The 19558-nt window shown below is 39.1% G+C and overlaps 1 protein-coding gene across 2 annotated transcripts in view; it reads right to left on the reverse strand.

Annotated features, from left to right (window-relative positions):
• The window catches only part of OTUD4 (OTU deubiquitinase 4), a 41275-nt gene that overhangs the window by 6155 nt on the left and 15562 nt on the right, over positions 1-19558 (reverse strand). For both annotated transcript variants that reach the window (XM_029235300.1, XM_029235301.1), the window contains exons 7-20: positions 17913-18045; positions 15325-15382; positions 14957-15074; positions 14794-14858; positions 12233-12327; positions 11069-11169; positions 10785-10971; positions 6791-6953; positions 4182-4305; positions 3826-3881; positions 3232-3306; positions 2151-2289; positions 1381-1641; positions 263-303 (exon numbers count right to left, since the gene is read on the reverse strand). In XM_029235300.1, the coding sequence (XP_029091133.1) occupies positions 263-303; positions 1381-1641; positions 2151-2289; positions 3232-3306; positions 3826-3881; positions 4182-4305; positions 6791-6953; positions 10785-10971; positions 11069-11169; positions 12233-12327; positions 14794-14858; positions 14957-15074; positions 15325-15382; positions 17913-18045 (1616 nt within the window). The remainder of the gene's footprint in view (positions 1-262; positions 304-1380; positions 1642-2150; positions 2290-3231; positions 3307-3825; positions 3882-4181; positions 4306-6790; positions 6954-10784; positions 10972-11068; positions 11170-12232; positions 12328-14793; positions 14859-14956; positions 15075-15324; positions 15383-17912; positions 18046-19558) is intronic.

Below are 19558 nucleotides of genomic sequence, written 5' to 3' on the forward strand. Positions count from 1 at the left end.
AGCACTTCCACTAGGCTGTTTCCCGAATATACTCACAGGGTTAAACCACTGCCAATTAAAAGAAAAAGCAAGCAAATACTGGAGCTGCAATCACCACCAAAAACAAACTATACGGTACTGAAAATGTTACTTCTTAAAATAATGAGATTTAGTAAACCTTAGGTTATTGACCAACAGGATGAGAGTTAAGATTATTTAAATGGTAATAATTTAAAACAGTATTAACTTAACAAGTAACTTCAAAATGATAAAATGTAAATACCTTTACACCAAGATTGAAGAAGAATCGAAGAATGTTCTTATCTGAAAATAAGTAACATCATTACTCACTAAAATGATACATTCACAAAAAGCTTTTGTTCATTACCCTCAAAGGATATATAGTTCTAAGGACAATTTTGCCTACTTGAATTGTTTTTCTCTAGCCTGTGATATAAAACATTTATTAAAAATTGTAATATAACCAAAACCAGACTCTGTTACTGCCGGGTAATTCCAGATTCAACATGCTTCATCTAGTCTAACAGCCGTGCCCCAAAATGGCTTAAATTGAGATTTTTATGGCTAAAGTTAAATCTGTGCAAAGAAAACTCAGGTGCTCACTGCCTTTCTTTTCCAACTTCTCCGTGGGGTTTAAAATATTATGAAATAAAAAAGTTGGGGGTAAGAGTAAAAATCCACATAACCCTAAATCATGAACAAGATTAGCAGGATAACACTAGCTCAGGTATTCATTTGACATTAGCCGGTTACCCACAGACACAAACATCAAACCACTGGCTAATAAAAGAAAATTATCCACAAAAATCCAAGTAAAGAGCACAGAGAGTCACCACATTACTCCTTCAGTTTTTCAAACAGGAAATTTGCAAACTAAACTTAAAAAAAAAAAATCACGAATTTAAAAAGAATTCCTTAAAAAATATATACTATTGCAGGCAGTACTATAATGACAGCTATTATGTTTTCTATTCATTCTCCTCTACATTTTTTTCATGGATGAAGTAATATGAGTAGTTCCAAACACCAAACCACTGATGTGAAAACTCAGTACTGTTTAGTTATCTGGTTAGTTAACACTATTAAGATTTAATTCAAAATGGTTTCAGACTGTTTTTGAAAAAATGACAGGGGCAGGGGAGTACGGGGAGGGGCGGCTGCTATAAATAATAGTTTATATATTACTAAACATATAAAAACACTAATCAAACAGAAGCTGAAACAGGAGTGATGAGTGACTAACAGCTGAACCTCTGCTGTCCTCCCCAAGCAAGTCCTTTGGCTTACTCAGCAACATGACCTCTGTCCTCTACATTTCTCACTGAACCTGTATCAGTACTTGATAAATAAAATCAACTTGAACTCAGAGAAGGAGCTCACCTTTAGGCAGGTCCTCCCCAGTGTGACACAGTGAATAAGGTGGTGCAATGGCTCGATCTCCCTTTTCGTTACAAGGAAACCCAGGATAGAGTGGGTCTTGGTAAAGGCTCAGTGTCTGAGGCAAAGGCATCAAGGGCTGGTTAACGGCCTGTATTGACACAGGAACTGGAGAGGGTGTTAAATGAGCCTGGGACACAGCAGAATCAGGTCCAGTGGTCAGAGTCTGTGTCACTGACAAAACAGGAATTTGAGCAGGGACACCTACAAAAGAAAGGGAAAGGAATCAAAAGCTATAAAGAGGTAAAAATAATTCTCTACAAATGTAAGTTTACATTAAGCTAAAAGGTGAAGAACGCTATAAAATTGTATAGCTAGTAAAACGGTGTGTGTTTAAGCAATCTAAAGAAGTACTAATGTCAACCAAACACGCTCCTGGACACAAAGGAGGAAATAAGCACCCAGAAAACAAGCTTTGAGTCAGTATCTTCTAATAACAGCTCTTATGAACAAGACACGGAGCTTGGCAGAGAGCTGGCCCACGGGGGTGAAAACCGTGCTGCCAGCACTGGGCAACCAGAGCTCACACACCTGCTGCCGAGACTGTGAGGGCGCACCTCAAATGAGCACCACACGAAGCTGGAAGCAGGGCAGTGCTCTTGGAGGCTCCACACACCTAACCCTGCTCGGAGGTCAAGCCCACACTCAAGAATTTCAAGACTTGGAAGGCTTTTGCTGGTTGATTCACTGAACTTTTTAAATTTTTATCTAACCTGTTGGTCCAAAAGTTGTAGGTTCACTTGGCCAGGCTGGCACAGTGGCTGGTAAAGAAGGCACGGCAGGAGTTAGATGTACCTCTGGAGACACCAGAAGGGGAGCTGGACTGGACAGACACACATGTTCTGCTGGCTTCTTCAAGGAGCGGGGGTGGAAAAAGACAAGAGTTCATTTTGCTTAACACTAATTCAACCACCACAGGTACCTTGAGTAGCCTGCCTTTTACACACCTGTGGTTTCTACATAAATGGTCTTTCTCTGGTCTTAGAAATGAAAGAAAAAAACACAGTAGCTAAAAATTCCAAACTAACAAATGTGATCCTAACCAGTGACTGCCCACCAAAAGTCACAGAAGTCACTGGCAGGGTTAGAAACAAACTACAAAGCAACTTGAACACAAGGCTTTTAAGGCAAGAAAGCAAAATCCCTGAAATCACCCTGAAATTCTGAGTTTAGAAGCTCCTCACACAAAGACTTAGCATAAAACTGTACGCTTTCTACCTGACGTGAAGGATGTTAAATGAAAGGCAAAGGATAAGAACCTTCTCTCCTCCTGTATTAGATCAAGAACCAAAATAATCTGCTAGAACTCAGGTTCCTTCATCATTAAATCTGTAAATCGGTGGTACTGCACTTTAGATGTGTATTTTTCTAATCTCTTCAATCATTACATTGCCTCTCTTCTATGAAATAACTTAAGCATGCAGAGTTGTCTAACTCTTCTTTAAAGTTTTGAAGTAAAACAGAAATTCATAATTTCCCTTCAAAAATCTCATTTGCAAGCCAACTCACCACAACACAAGGTGCCAGATACAAACTTACTCAAAATCAATTCAGAAGAATGGCTTCTATGTCCAGACAATGGTGATTATAAAAATAACATCCCATTAAAACTTGAGAACATTCTAGACTAACCAAGAACAGAATGAGAGAAAAATCATAATTGTATTCCAAATTATGATACTAGATAGAGTAAATTCTCCCATTTCCTGTATTTTCTGTTTTTTAATGATGACAGTAAGAGTTAAGAAACCCAGGGAATGGAGCATTCAATGTCAAACGCTACAATGTACTTACTTGTTCTGTAGGAGGTGGGCACTCTAATTTCTTTGACGGTGATGTAATTCTTGAACATTTATCATTGCTAATATTCTTTGGAAGCACAAAAAAAAAAAAAAAAAAGCATACTTTTGCATTTCAAAGACCCACATTCTGGGGTAACCATGGCCGCCTTTACAGCTCACCCTACCCGCACCTGCCTGCACCCTCTGACGACCAGCTACTCTTTTCCATTGTACCTGGGCTCCAACAGGTGGGGGATTTTGCCTCCATATCTTCATCACATCAGACTACTGGGCAGTTTTTATCGGGAGCATGGTTTCAAAACAGCACTTTTCCCATAAAAATCTCAATCTTCTATACAGTAATGGAAAGTAAAAGCTAAGCTATGTTCCACCAATTCAGATAGGTCATCATAAGGTATCCTTGAAGAAATGGTTATAATTTGTGAGTGAATTCTCTTCAAGCACTGTAATTTTTTCTCAATTTTCTTCTGCTTTTCTACTTCCCTAACACTTTGTTATAAAATGATGAAATCATCTCCATCTCCTTCTACACTATCACAATGTTAAGGAAAAAGAAAGAGACGCAATTAGTATTTAAAACGTTTACCTCCAGTGTGCCTGGCTCTGGCTTTTTATCCAAGGGAATATGTCCATGGACAGAGTCTATAACAGATCAGGATAAAAAAGACGGCATCATTCACTAGTTAGGTGTGAAGACACAGCAGTAAAACGTGAAGACAGAGAAAGCCAAAAGTACCTTTTGAACCATGTTTAGTCAGTGGATAATAGAGTTTTCAGAATAACACAATGTGCTTTATTTAGCTTGAGACAATGCTTCTCTACAACAGTGAGATGTGACAGTACATTGCTTAATCATTTAAAAAGAAAGTTCTTTTCCCCATGTCTGACTTTAAGCCAGAAACAGATCTCTCGCATCTGCTTTCAAATGATGAAATAACATACCTTTATCTTTTCTTTCTTCGGTGTCCATTCTCCGCCTGCTTCCTTTTCTATCGCTTCCATGTGATGATTTTCTCTGGACGCCTGGGTTGCTACTCTGAGAAGCTGACTGGCTGACTGATGAGCTCTTAAAATAAACAAAACCCAACACTTTGGGTTAAAGATTTACTCACAAATATATGAACAAAATCTTCTAATTAACCTTACTCTTCATACATCTAACTAAAACTCTCAAAATTCACAGCCCTGGGCTTCCCTGGTGGCGCAGTGGTTCAGAGTCTGCCTGCCGATGCAGGGGACATGGGTTCGTACCCCGGTCCAGGAAGATCCCACATGCCGCGGAGCGGCTGGGCCTGTGAGCCATGGCCGCTGAGCCTGCGCGTCCGGAGCCTGTGCTCCGCAACGGGAGAGGCCACAACAGCGAGAGGCCCGCGTACCGCCAAAAAAAAAAAAAAAATTCATAGCCCTATCTATATTTCCCAAACTACAAAAAAATAGGACCTAGGGTTCATGTTATATACTCTATAGTAATCGGCTTACTAATAAGGCAATCAGACGCTTGGCCTAAATTAGTATGAAGACTTCTTCGTATGCCCATGTTTCAGGAAGCCACCCTGACCAAACCTTTACTTTGCAACTTACACTTCCATTCGCTGCACAAAGCCTTCAAAAGCAGCCATAGCTCAGCCACAGCCCTTGGTGTTGGAAAAACACCCAAGTGCAAATGGGCAGATACAGTGCACTAGGACGCTTACCACTGACACGCTACTGACTGTCAACAAATCACCCAAGCTCCACGTGAGCTCCAACTTCTAACTGGTGAAACACGGGGATTGGAATAAGTCTGGCGTCTCAGCTAAATCACCACTGAAGGTCTCTCCTCTTCTAGCATCTGTGAGTAAATGCTGCACACGGCTGAGAAGACGACCTCAGCCCTCTGTGGCAGGCGTTTTTCTACAAGACAAACCTGAGTCGCTATCAAGTCCAAGACAGGATCAAATGCCTATTTAAAGACAGTGTGAAGACTCCATTTTAACATCAAAAAATTTCACAATCTATTCCCACATTACAGTAGTTGTTTCTCCCCATTCACTAACTGAAAAAAGGACAAAAAGCTGTGAGTAGAAGCTTAAATGATTTGTAGTTTTTTATTTTCTAAATATTATGGAAAAATAATATATCACAGAGATAAATATACTGAGACTAAAGACCATGCCTAATTCACATGTGAATTTGGGCACTTCTTCCAGTAATTCCTAAACTCCAGTCCCTGTGCCAGACTGAACTATATATATACTGTTCCAGGTCAGCTGTTTTCAACTGAGCATCTCATAACTCTGAAGGATCCCATAGAGGCCAGAGTACAAAAAATTGAGTGTGTGTGGCTCTAATGTTTTATACTGGTATAAATATATATACCTATATACATATTATACATATTGAGATATATATATATATATATATATACATGCCAATATATGTATCATATATATGATACATATATTGGGTAGCATCCTGTAACATTCCATTTTGTTTGTTTAACCCACTGTTAAGAAAGTGTTCCAACCACCACTCTCCATCACAGGTCATTTGGTGTCACTTACCGATATTTCAGACCATAGGCACAGGGCGCCCAGTGCCCCCAAACTCAAGTAGCTAACCCTTGCCCTGTGCTGCCAATGACCCCTCCTCACACAGCATTTACTTCACACTACACAAGAACTGTTTTCCCTTCTGACTCCCCCCAAAAGAAGAAACTTAAAGGTAGGGAACACTTGTCTCATCAGAGAAGCATCCATCACAGCCCAGCGTCTGACACAGGGAGCAAGGGCAAAGCCACAGGGCTGCATGTGCTATCACCTCCAACAGTGACCACTGTGAACAACAGCTCTTATTTATATGTACTAGGTTAATCTTGTCCTGGTATGTTTAATAAGGGACACTGAAAAGAGTTTTCCGGTTTTACATATATATCTCGTTAACTGAATCATGAACCTCTACTGCTTAGGGAAAGTTACTGGTTTTGTCTAGCAAAAACAAACGAGTTTTGGTTCAAAAGAAAATACTAGGGCTTCCCTGGTGGTGCAGTGGTTAAGAATCTGCCTGCCAATGCAGGGGACAAGGGTTCAAGCCCTGGGCCAGGAAGATTCCCATGTGCCGCAGAGCAACTAAGCTCACGAGCCACAACTACTGAAGCCTGCGTGCCTAGAGCCTGTGCTCTGCAACAAGAGAAGCCATGCAATGAGAAGCCCGTGCAACGGGCTAGTGCAACGAAGAGTAGCCCCTGCTCGCCGCAACTAGAGAAAGCCCACGTGAAGCAACAAAGACCCAACGCAGCCAAAAATAAAATAAATTTTTTGAAAAAAAGAAAATACTAAACTTAAAGTGAGATAACCAATTTATTACTTGCCTCAACTCTGCCACCAACCAGAAATATCTTTAGACCTCACCTTACTCATGAAGATGAAAAGGAGGGGTAGCTGCATAATCACCAAGGTATCTTTCAGTTTAAAAACTATTAGTCTACCATTTAAAACTATGGCTTAATACAAAAACTATATTAACAAAGACTTCTGAAGGATAACTTTCAAAATCCCTTTTTATATACATACGGAAAGGGCTGGGAAAGCCTGTTCATCCCTGTTCTGAATCTCATAGAGTAAACGAGATTCTTCTATAGCTTGCTTCTCTCTGCGCTCTTCCGGAGAGAGGCCGAAATAGTTAGATTCTCGAGTCGTGGCATCAAAATCCTCAGCTCTCTCACGATCAGGTTTCCTGTCAAATAAAACATTCTTGTCACAAAAAAAAAAAAGACAAAATGTACTGAGTACCTAAAATAATATAAATCAACGCTTTGAGCAATTCAAATATTTGACCAGTTTAGCTACACTGTGAGATTACAGAACTTTTAGCTGCCTGATTAATAAATGTTTAGGAAACGGAAGCCCCTGGAGCATTAGGCTACATTTCAGAGTCAAGAAGACAAACTTAAAATAGGGTGGAAAGAAAAGAAAAATGTAACTCACTTCCAAGTGATACAGAAAGGCATAAATGTAAGCACTGTATATTTTCTTTACGCCATATTCCAATACTTTCATAAGAATTCTCTGTCGAAGGAAAGGGAAGGTTACTAGTTTAGGCCTCAAAAGCACTCTAATTTTCTGTTCTAAGTAAAGGACAACGTTCAAAAACACACCACGACCATCTTTCCTGCTTTTTAATGACACTACCAAGGGAGGATGAAAGGTGAAAAGAAGAAAAAAATGCACCAGGCTAGATACTAACTACAGATAAGACTGCTGTCATTTCAATAACTTTGGTCAAAGAAGGAGACAAAAAAAATTCATGGAGTCTAGTAGCCTATAACATAACCCTAACATTTTTATATGAATTAAAATTATTATAGGCAATATGAATACTATTTCTACACTTTGTCTAATAGTTCCACAACAGTGGGAAATGAAAACCCAAAGCCACCAGGGAAAATATACTGAAGAGATGCAGCTCCCTAAAAAGAGTGGGAAGGACACAACTGATACCACCTGATTCTCCTACCTCTGAAATCAAGAACAGCCATTTCATGTCCTCAGTCCCACTTAAAATCACACCCTAATTCCAATGGGGCACAGGTCAACCCCCGAGTATTAGGGAAAAAAACAGGGGAGCAAACCTGGACCCTCAATCTTAGACCAGTCCTTCTCAAACCCCAGTGGTCAAAGACTCCCAAGATGACTCAGCTAGTGCCAGGAGTCTCCAGAAAGTCAATACTCCCTAACCTCTCCGCCCCATTACCCGAAGCCCACGTCTCACCCTCGCGCGCCACAGAGAACCTTCCTATCCTGAGCCTAGCGGGAGGGGAAATATTCAGCATGGACACGTCTATCATTTTCGGCACCTGTGTAATGAAAGCATACGTGGCAATCCTGCTTGGTTTTTGTTACACTTCGTTTTGTTTTCTCCAAAGGAAGAGACAATATCAATGAGAAAGAAATTTAAAAAGCGAGAGGTCATGAAGGTCTCGTGCCCAACATCACTGCTCTTTTTATTCTATAATGAGAATTCCAAACCAATGTGTGAAATATTAGAAATGAAGTCAAGATAAATTCTAATGGACTTAAATCCACTGGAGTGTTAGCTATAAAATTCTAAATTTTGATTAGAATTTTTTTAGAATCTTACTTTTAATATTCAACCATCAGCACTCTCTAAATTTAACACACTAGTAAAATTCATTCTCACTCCCACAGGCTAGAGGGCTTACTAGCTGCAAGTACAACTACGTTCGCACATGATCAATCACAGTGTCAAAATTCTCCAAAGCTTTATGTCTATGTACTCTCCACTGCCTTCTGCCATCACGTGTTTTATACACCAAGTAATAGGTAGCTAACACATAAACAAGAAAAGGACCACGTCTGTCTTGATCATTCTAATTCCTAACAGACTGGACAAAACACTAGAAACACACTGGATAAAAATTCAGTTTGTGGTTAACAAAAGTGTATTTAAATCAGTCATTTGGTAGTCTGTGTACGTTCTTTTTTTAAAACTTTAAGACATTAAAGAGTATCCTCTGTTCAAGAGAAAAAAAGGCTCTTCTAGTTCACTAAAAAATGAGAATTTTATTAAAAAGGAAAATCTCATTTCTGTCCACGACCTTCCTATACTGACTTCACATTTTTAGGTTTCCAAAGCTAATATTCAAAGTAAGTTAGCCCTCTTAGGTACTTTGCCTGTACTGGGTAAGATACCACCAGACGCTAGTGGAGTCTGGTCAATGTCCGCACATCAGACTTCAGCCACAACTAGGTGATTCAGTGACATAAGTGCTATCTGTTGGGGGAGGCTAACCCACCGTGGGCCCCGAATGCCCCTGCACACTGTTGCTGGGTGTGCCAAGAACACGCGGCCCTGATTACTCTGTACCCAGGCCATTTCTCAGGGTTGTGTTACCTAGTGGCCACCCTTGAGGGATGAGGGAATTCTTTCTTTGATTGATTTTTAATCATCTGTCCCCATTAGCACTTTTGGATAACTGGATTATGAACACATGTACTTTTTACACACATATAAGCATCCCTTCAAGGATACACAAGAATCTGTTAACACTGGATGCCTCTGCAGAGGAAGCTAGACAACTGGGACAACAGGGATAGGAAGGAGGATTATCAGGACAAACTTTTCAGTGTTTTGGATTTTGAACAATATCAATTAATTTGCTATCCTGAACAGCTGGCTCAATTAAAAAAACTGTAATGGATGTGAAGTACTGGTATTTGTTATGGATTGAATTGCATCTCCCAAAAAAGATACGTTCAAGTCCTAACCCCTCCTATCTGTGCATGTGACTTTATAAATAGGGTCTCTGCAGAAGTAATGCCATTAAGATGAGATCATAGCAGAGTAGGGTGGGCCCTAAACCCACTATAACTGGTTCCTTACTAGAAGAGACACAGACACCCAGGGAGAACACCACGTGATGATGCAGGCAGAGACTGGAGCGATACATCTACAAGCCAAGGAACGCGAAGGACTGTGGACAACACCAGAAGTAGGAGAGGCCTGGAACAGACTCTCCCCTAGAACCTTCAGAGACGGCACGGCACTACTGACACCTTGATTTCAGACTTGCAACCTTCAGGACTGTAAGAGAGTACACTGCTGTTGCTTTAAGCCAGTCTGTGGTACTATGCTACCACAGCCCCAGGAAACTACACAGTATTGGTACCACGTCAGCCTAAGAACCTAAAACTCTGTCTTAAAGATGTTACATAAACTGTCTTTAATGACAAAATGTTAAGTACGTTCCCAAGAAAGGGGAATGCCCAAATGCCAAAAATAAAGAAACTAAAGACCAGAGCTTAGCAAGCACATAAGAAGATGCTAGAGCTGTTCAGATGATCGGGGAGATCAAGCTTGGATGGGGAAGGTGAGCCACGAGCACCCACAGGAGACGTGGCCAAGTTCACAAGAAGAGGACAGCCTCCACTTAAGACACACCTTCTCAAATAAAGCTCCCCCAAAGAATATAAACTACTCTATAACTACTACTCCAAGGAAGGGCAGATTAGGGAAAAATTTAAATCCACGGCACAGGAAGCCATGACCCTGAAGTTCATCTGCCTCTGCATATTCGGTCAGAATGCTGGTAATTCACGGCCACAGCAACCTGTTCAGTATTCGACACATTACAACCAACAATCCAAACTTGTCGGAACAAAGTAAGCTGACCATTTTGGTTGATTTAAGTTCCTATGTAAAGGGGAGTATCCTCACCCTGCAAGCAATTAGGGCTGCAGTTTGGAATTCAGTACTTAACACATTACAAGCTACCAGAAAACTCTGAGGTGCCAGGTTACGATCTAAATCATTTGAAAAAAGTTATTCAAAAACAAACGTGTCTGACCCTACCAAATTACTTTGATTTGTTTAAAGAGAGTTATAAAGAACTGAAATCCTCACGTTATTCTATCAACAATACTTTTAATGTCACGCTGTAGACAAGTATACGAACAAAAATTGCGACTTTTTAAAAGCATGTGACGCAGAGAGTAAAAGAGATGCTTCTCACTTAGTTTCTAGCTCTCCTGCCTTCGGGACAGTTACCTTGTGGCCTGTGTGGGTGTCCTGCTCAGACTTCTGTGCTCACTGGAGGGCTTCTGAGGCTGCGGTGCTGCAGAGTGGCCGGGGGGCGCGCGCTGCCTCAGCCCCGGAGGGTGCTGCAGGCGAGGTGGCAGCGTGGGCGGGGCTTTTCCTGGCTTCGCCGGGGCCTTGGGCCCTCTGTAGTCCGCATCTGTGGCAAGAGCCAAACTGCCTCGTAATCTTCCCATTACAGACACCCCCAAGCACCGTCCCCTCCCCAAAGGAAGGGTAACCTGGCGTGCTCCTACCACAATGGAAATTCTGTCCGGAAGGAGGTTTTTTCATCTTCTTCCCTGCCACCGTGTTCCAGCTTTCTGAGGAAGGCGGTCTGAGGTTCTTCGGGGAGAGTCTTTAAAAGGAAGGAAAAGACTTGCAGTAATTTATCGTGCTCCCCCAAGACTATCCACTTAAGTATTCTGCATAAATATTTTACTTTCCGTTTACCTAAGAATTCCCAGGTTTAGTTCTTATATTGAAAACACATTAAAGTACAAAGCATTCAGCAACCCAGATTAACTCTAATCAAGTAAGACGACATAAATCAAAAGCACATTTTCTAACCTACAAGGACAGAAGACTAAAAGGCCGTAATCATAACCTAAGCAAAAGATTAGATAAAGAAGGAAAGACTATTACTCTGTGAGATGTGATGAAAGTACTGTAGCTAAGGACGGGGAAGCGAGGAGTCTTTACTGTGTTAGAGACACACAGAGGCATCTATGTGTCTATGAGAAATGGTGTGATGTTTGGGATTTGCTTTCAAATATTCTAATTCCACTCGCATCTTTTTTAAAGGGGTTAGGGAGAAGAGATCAGAAAAGACTGCCAAACCTGCTGTTAGTTGTTAAAATAGGGTGATAATTACATTGGGGTTCACTGGACTATCCTCCTCACATATGTGTATGTTTGACATTTTCCACAGTAAAGTTTAGGTGTGATTTACTGCCTTTTCCTCTAATAAAGGCAGCAGCAACTGAAACAAAAGTTGCTCTAAGTAACACTGTATAATAGCAAGTTATTTCATTCCTCCATCAGATAACCATTTACTGAAGACTGCACACAAGGCAGCAATGAATGAAATTAGAAATGAATGTGGTCCCTGTCCTCCAAAGTCCCCACTTCACAGCTACAATACAGTTGATTTTCCAAATTGCCTTAGTGAAGAATGGCACATTTTAAACAGTAAGCAACAAAACAAATATTTATTTAAAATACCTTAACACGGATAACACTAAATTTGAACTCAAACTATTTTTTCTACAAGATCTACACAAATATATTTCTCTACACACAGGCAATACATTTAAATGAATTTGCAAATACACAGGGACATTTAGAAATGCTCACGATTATATATTAGGCTAAGTGGAAGAGACGGTGAATGAACACCTTAGCTGAAGAGCAGTACATACTTCTTTCCAAGTTCTTCGACCAAAACTGGCCCGTTCTCAGAGTGAACCCCTTGAAAGTCTGCATTAGAAAATTTTCCATTGTGATCCAACCTAACCTGTTGAACGATTCCGCAAAGAAAAATCAGTCACCTGATTCTTTCGCATCAACCATCAGTTTTTAAACCGTTATTTCAATTTCAACTAAAGAGAAAATGAACATATAGAGTTAAAAACAAAACGAAGTTCAAAAGGTACACAATAATATTGTCTCTGACCTCCCAGACCTAGGTACCTCCATCCAAAATACTTTTGTTTACTCTTCCAAGTTTTTTCTAAATTGTCTTGGTTCTGAAGGCAGGGCTGTGGCAGCACCACACACACCAGGATTCCAGGCCCCGCTTTTCTACTTACCAGCAATATGACCTTGGGCAAGTGACTTATCTCATGCTTCAGTGTCCTCATATGTAAGATGGGGCTAATTATAGTACCTACATCATAGGACCCATGGAGGTGGAATGAGGTACACATGATATATATAAAGGACACCAGCCTGCACACAGCAACCACTCAACAAAGGAGAACAACTATTATTAAAATCACTATTGTCTTCTCACTTTTCCAATATTTACAATATTGTCACATGTAAATGTGACCTTTTTCTCCCTAAAAACAGATCTGTCATCTCTTCTCTGACATACAGTTGGTTATTACACAACATCAAATCTTAACAGGACGATAAGCCTTTAGGTCTCCTCCTGCAGTCAAACGGCACACACAGCACAGGGCACCGCTAAGCACTGCACTGGGAGCCTGATGGACACAGTCCTGCGTGAAGCCACCCCTGCCTTTTTTATCAGTACAGTTGGCCCTCGGCATCCGCGGGGAACTGGTTCCAGAACCCCTGGATGCTCGACTCCCTTATGTAAAACAGCACAGTATATAGTCAGCCCTCCACACCCAGACGCAGAGGAACGGCCAACTGTGGATCAAAGTCCTCAAGCCGAGGTTTTGTCCTTCAGTCACAGCGGGACACTGCTTTCCTCTCTTCCAGAATTTAAGAATAAGAAATATTTTTCTGAAGTTAGTTTTTATTAGAAGTTTAAACTACATTTACAAGCTTGCCTGAGTAAATAAAAGTCACCTTTGAGTCACAGCAGTTTCCGTAATAAAATTTCAATTAAATTTTATCCAAGTGAAATAGTCAAGGGGTAGAAATAGAAAGAAAGTACTCTAAAAAGGAAAAAATTAAAACAAGTACCTGCTTTACCATCTACCTTATCAACAGCAACTGCTTTACAAAAGCAACTGAAATCTCAAAGCAAATATGCTTGATTTAAAATAACAAGTAACATAATTTTAGCGATGCAGCATCAAACAAGCAATCTTCTCTTCTCTACTGAGTGGGGTTAGGGAGGGAGGGAGTGCCCTAAGCCCTGGCTTTACTCTTCTCTTTTGTTCTGTTCCAAGTTCCTCAAATCTCTATAGTAAAAGATTCCCCAATTATGTTCTGTGATTAGGGCACATTTCTGACAATCGTGTAAGGGAGAACCTAAATGAATCGTATCCTCCTCTTCCTCTCCTTTAAAAATACCCCCAAATGAGAACACTATTAAAAGTTCTTAAGGTAAAGTCTGTCACTGACCTCCAGAAATAATCCTGGTCCCCCAGACACTTTTCACAAACCACTTTATCACCAAGGAAACAAGTGTTTCCTCCACAAGTCAAGGAGAAGTGTTTGTCAATGGCTATTTTAAAATAGTTTTAAAAAGGCAACACTTTTTGATGAAGATCATTTTTGATGAAAATTATCTTCCAAATAACAATTATTTTTTGTGTGTGTGTGTTGTTTTTGTTTTAGAAAGAGTAATATTTTTTCATAAAGGTTTCTCCAGTCTTGGCATTATTAACACTTGGGACCAGATGATTTTTTGCTGGGGTGCCGTCCTGTGCGTTCTAGGACGTCTGGCCCCCACCCACTAGATACCAGTCGCACCTTCCCTGCTGTAACAATAAGAATGTCTGCAGACATTGCTAAATGGGAGGTAGGGGTGCAAAATCACTCCACGTAAGAAACACTGATCTAACACAACTTTCCTCCTTAACAATCAACAGTTTTAAGCCCAAAGCAGCAGATTATTCAAAGTAAATGGCAAAAACTTCTCTTACTGTTCACTTTCTTATCTCAATCCAACAAAAAACTGTGTATTATCAGAATCTTCCAGGATGCCTTCCATAAACCAAACTGACCTATAATGTCAAGTTTGAATCAATTTCAATAAATTATTTGTCAACTGTAATGAAAATATCTAAAAATCTAAAATGTTACTGTTACCTCTTTGAAGCAAGTAATATCAAAGACTAAATTGTTTTAAAGATCATGTGATGCGATGCCATGGTTTTAGATATATTTGACTTTGGTAATGTATTCAAAAGCTAAATATTTATAACTATTAAAATGTACACACAATATATTCTGAAATCCCAAATTAACAACACATCCAAACTTGAGCTGTTTTCTTGATTCCTATTACAATAAATAAGATTTCAAGTAAAATCTTTACTTCCTCTACGTAATCACTTACTTGGCATTTGTCTCCAACTTCATACTGTAAGCCAGCAGCAATGGAATAATCATGTTTTTGTTGAGCTGTAAAGAATATCAGCATTATATCAAGTTGACATAATCATTTTCAAGGGCCTCAAAGCAAATTTATGGAAAATACACAGATTTTTTTTTTAACTCACCTTGTTTAGACTTCAGCCAAATTTCATATTCCACATTTCTATAGACTGCTGGACTGAGTGACTTAAGAACCTTTCTAGACAAAGGAAGGCTAGGAGAGTTCCCATTGCTTTTCGGGTGCTAAATAAACAAAGTCAGGAAGTCCAATCAACACAGAAATGCTTTCAAAACATGTTTGAGATATGTATAAGAGTAAAATCAAATGAAGAAGAAAACTTTAAAAATTTAAGAGGCCACCAAAGAATGTCTTACTAGTAGATGATCCTGACTCTATTGAAAATGTACCAGAAAAGAGAAAAAAAATTAAGACTATAAATTCATATACTTTCTTATACTGAAGAGGTAGTTAAAAACCATTAAATAAAAATACCTGATCACTTGACAAAGATTTAAATCCATTCACATCATTAACAGTGGTAGTTTTACTCCTACAGAGGAAGAAATACAGCCATCATTAGGAGCACAAAAATGTTTGCATGCAATTAACTTGTTCTAATGTCATATAAAATCCCAGTTATATTCCAAAAACTCAACCCTATTATATATTCCAAGGAGCTCAAACAAGTTTTAGTATAACTGTGCATATATACATATACATATATACGTATATATGTACATATGTTTACGTGTGTATGTATATAGATCAAAGATTTTTATCAGTAATTCTTACTGACTCGATCAAGAAGAGAGAAACAGAAATAAACTATGAAATTTGGGTTGGTAGAATAATTGAGTTCATAAAAACATTTAATGTAAAAATTTCCTTTCAAAATATAGATGAGGCTCCATTAAACAAAATATTCCGCTACAACAAGATACACAATCAGGTAAGAGTAGACACCAACTAAATAAGTAATCAGTATGTTAAATGCTGCTAAGTGCTTTGGGGGGAAAAAAGGTAGGAAAAAGTTTTTGAGACCTAGGATCAAATAATAAAAAATGGGATGAAGGAAGATGCCTTTTTCAATAAAGAATTAAATGTGATGAGACAGCAAACCATAGGCTATTTAGTATTGCAAGCAGAAGGGACAGCAAGTGCAAAGACCCGGGGGGTAGGCAAGAGGCTGGACAAGTTGATGGCAAGTTGAGTGGGTGATGAGGTGAGAGGCTACCTGTACTCTTCTGTCGTATAATTCCTCCTCCTTAATAAATCAATCTCTAGTCTTTAGGACAATCTCCAAATCTATACCCTTAAATGCAGCAATATTTAAGAGACTCCCAGCAATATTTAAGAGACTCCAAGTATTTAGAGTCTGGACTAAACAAGCACCCTAATTTCTAATACTTCAGGATTGATCAATATGAATGCGAAGAGATCCAGGAGCACAGTGCCTGGATACTACACACCATGCCTATCTGTCTTGCCATGATTATGTAGCATTCTTCCCTAAATGAAGCTTGGTCCTCCCTAAGCCAGACATGACACAAGGGAAAGGAAATCCTAATAATGCAAGAAAAAATTAATTCGAAAGGCTTCCATGTCCCAAGGGCTTCAATAATATAGTATAAAGAGGAAAACTGATCATTACAATGAGCACACCATCCCTGGTACACTTCTCCAGCTTACGAGCCTCTACTCCACGCTTCGCCTACTTCACCTGCCAGCTGCCATCCCAGACCCAGCTGTTGCTAAAACTGCAGCAGCAACCAAAGGGCATCTGCTGGAAGTCCCCACACACCAAGTAAAGTTAGTAAATTACAACAAGCTAGTTATTCATTCTCCCTCAAAATTCCCCTATGCTCAATGACATGCCTTAATCATACTAGGCACCTGGAGAAAACCATGCAGCAGAATTTCCATCTGTGCAAAGTTAATTAGTCTATTCTAGGATTAAATTTACAATGGCAGACCCAGATTTTAATCTGACTCATTTCTTTCTTATGTAAAAATGGTAGTCAACCGAATTTTCAATCAGGGTCTACAGTTTAATTCAAGAAATGCTGGGAATTACAAATAGAGAATATTTAAGTGTTTAATAAAGAATTAGATATCCTGAGGCTTAATTTTACTTTTCTCTAGTTTCACAGTATGTGACACCATGAAGGGTACTTTCATACGCTCATACAAAAGGAATGATATACTTTTAGCTTCACCAAGAATGAAATAGGTCGGTTCTTATAAAATACAGAGTAAGCTTCTTAACATCACTGATAAAAACTAATATACGTTGGATGCTATACCTAGGAACTAGGCTGTGCATTCTACATGTTATCTCATTTAATTCTTATAAATTCTCCACTTTAAAGAAATACTAATATATCCTCATTTTATACCTACAGAATTGAGGCTTCTTAGTGAATTTAGGTAACTTGCCCCAAGTTCAGTTAGTTGGCAGGAAGCCAGGAATGAAACCAGGTTAGGATGTGCACAGCCCAAGCTCTTAACCACTACCCTATATGTCTTAAGTGGAAAAGAAAAATAAGCTGCAGACTCTAAGTTAAAAGGTGTTTATTCGCAACATAAACAAAGGCATTATCCAGAGCTGTTCACATACTTATACCCCAACGTGGGATTTTTATTATATAAAAAGAAAAGGAGGCGGCATTATCTAAGGAAGAAAACAATAAAAGAAAGTCAAGGAAATCAAAATGGCTGTTTCCATCACTGGATATGTAAGCAACTGACAGGTTAACCTTAAAATTTTAGAATATACACATATAGGCAGGACCAAATCTATTTCAGAGATATGTGCATCACGATTACACAGAAATAGATGCTTAGCAAAAACAAACAAAGAAACAAACAAAATCAACTTTCTAAAGAAACGGTCCCATAATAGAAATGAGATAAAATTAGTGGCAGGAAAAAAGAAATTTACTGCATAAGTTTCTGTATTGCTGTATTTCAGGAATACCGTAATACCTCAATATGTGAGGCTACTCCATGCAGAAGCATTTACTGAACTGTTTCTTTGTATGGCACTACAAAGATATTTTAGGACTGAAATTCACTCTTACTTGCAACTGTCATCCTCTGAATCTGAGATTTCACTGTTGTTTTCATCAGCTACTTCAGAGGTGTCTAGTCCCATCAAGATTTTACTAACATCAGTTTTAAATACCTTCTCATACAACAATTCATAAAGCAGAGCTGCAATTAACAAAAGAGAGATGTTACACAATATTAACTCACTTTACGTTTTAACATAACATTGAGATTGCCTGGGCTTCCAAATCCTAACTAAATACCTGTAACACCTTATGAGCAATAACACAATTTAATCAGAAAGTTACCTAGATAGAGAGGAACTAGATTTCTGTCTTTGCAGTTAATTAGTTCAAAAATCATTATATAATATACTGACATTTTTAAAACTAACAATAACACAAAAAGGTATCACAACTTTGAACCAAGTATGATAAAATTAAACATGCACAGTGAGCAATGACTACATCCCACACACTTTACATACCACCTTCATATTTAATGCCAGCACAGTGAAATGTTCTTATTCTAACTGTACACATGAAGAAACTGAGAACTAGAGATGTCACACAACCTGCCCAACCTGAAGAGGCTTGGATGGAAAACGTAAGGAACATTAAGATTGCTAGAAAGAAGATAACTTTTCATAATGGACTAAAGAGAAACCATTGTAAAATGTATTCTCAGCAGCCACTGAAGCATATTTAGACAACTTCTTTGCTTTAAAAAAAGAAGAAAAAAAAAACAAATTCCAGAAAACACAGAAATATATATTACCAAACATTCAAAACCTACACAGGGGAGTTCAGGATTCTCACTTTGAACCTTACTCAAACAAGTCCACGAAGAATTCATCGACAATGGTGCCCACCCCCCTAAACGAGTCCCCAAGAGACCCCCTTTCTCACAGACCACCTTGCATCCATCCCAATATCATCCAAACCACAGGTTCTGAGAAGTACAGGAAAGGTAGGCACCATGAGCTGTCCTTCCCAAAGCTGAAATGTCCAGATTTTGACTAGCTGGGACAGGTGGAGGACACAGCCCAGGATACAGACAGCTAGACTCCCATATCTCAAATAGATCAATTTAAAATTTTACGTTACACATGTCTTTACTGGTCACCCCCAGCTAAAGAACAGAGGAAAAATGCCCATCACATGCCCAGCACCACGGCTTTGTATGAGTCTTGTGCACTCTGTCATAAGAGATGATAAAGGAGATAAAGTTAAGAAGGCAGGAAGGAGCTACCACAGCAGTAATGCCCAACTGGGGAAGGAAGGGGTATTTTATCCTCCCAGGAAATACTTGGCAAAATCCGGAGACATTTTTGGTTGTCACAAGGGAGAGAGAGAGCTATTGGCATCTACAGAGTAGATACTACTAAACATCCTACAATGCACAAAACAACCCCCAAAACAAAGAATTATCCGGCCCAAAATATTAAGAGTGCCAAGGTCAAGAAACCCAGGTCTAGAGCCAAATACGATCAAATACTTGATTTCCTCTGTCATTTAGATTTTCAAGCTATACACTAACAGCTTTAAAAACACATACAAATCATTATTACTGAAATTAATTACTGCAAGAAAAAATAACTTTGTATTTACAAGCCAAACTCTAATCTATACTAGTGCCTTTTTTTCCCTACTGAAATAAGTTTTTATTATAGTATTAA

This window comes from Monodon monoceros, unplaced genomic scaffold (assembly GCF_005190385.1).
Source record: "Monodon monoceros isolate NGI ecotype Baffin Bay Population unplaced genomic scaffold, NGI_Narwhal_1 Super_Scaffold_20, whole genome shotgun sequence".
In the NCBI taxonomy this organism is placed as follows: Eukaryota; Metazoa; Chordata; class Mammalia; order Artiodactyla; family Monodontidae; genus Monodon; species Monodon monoceros.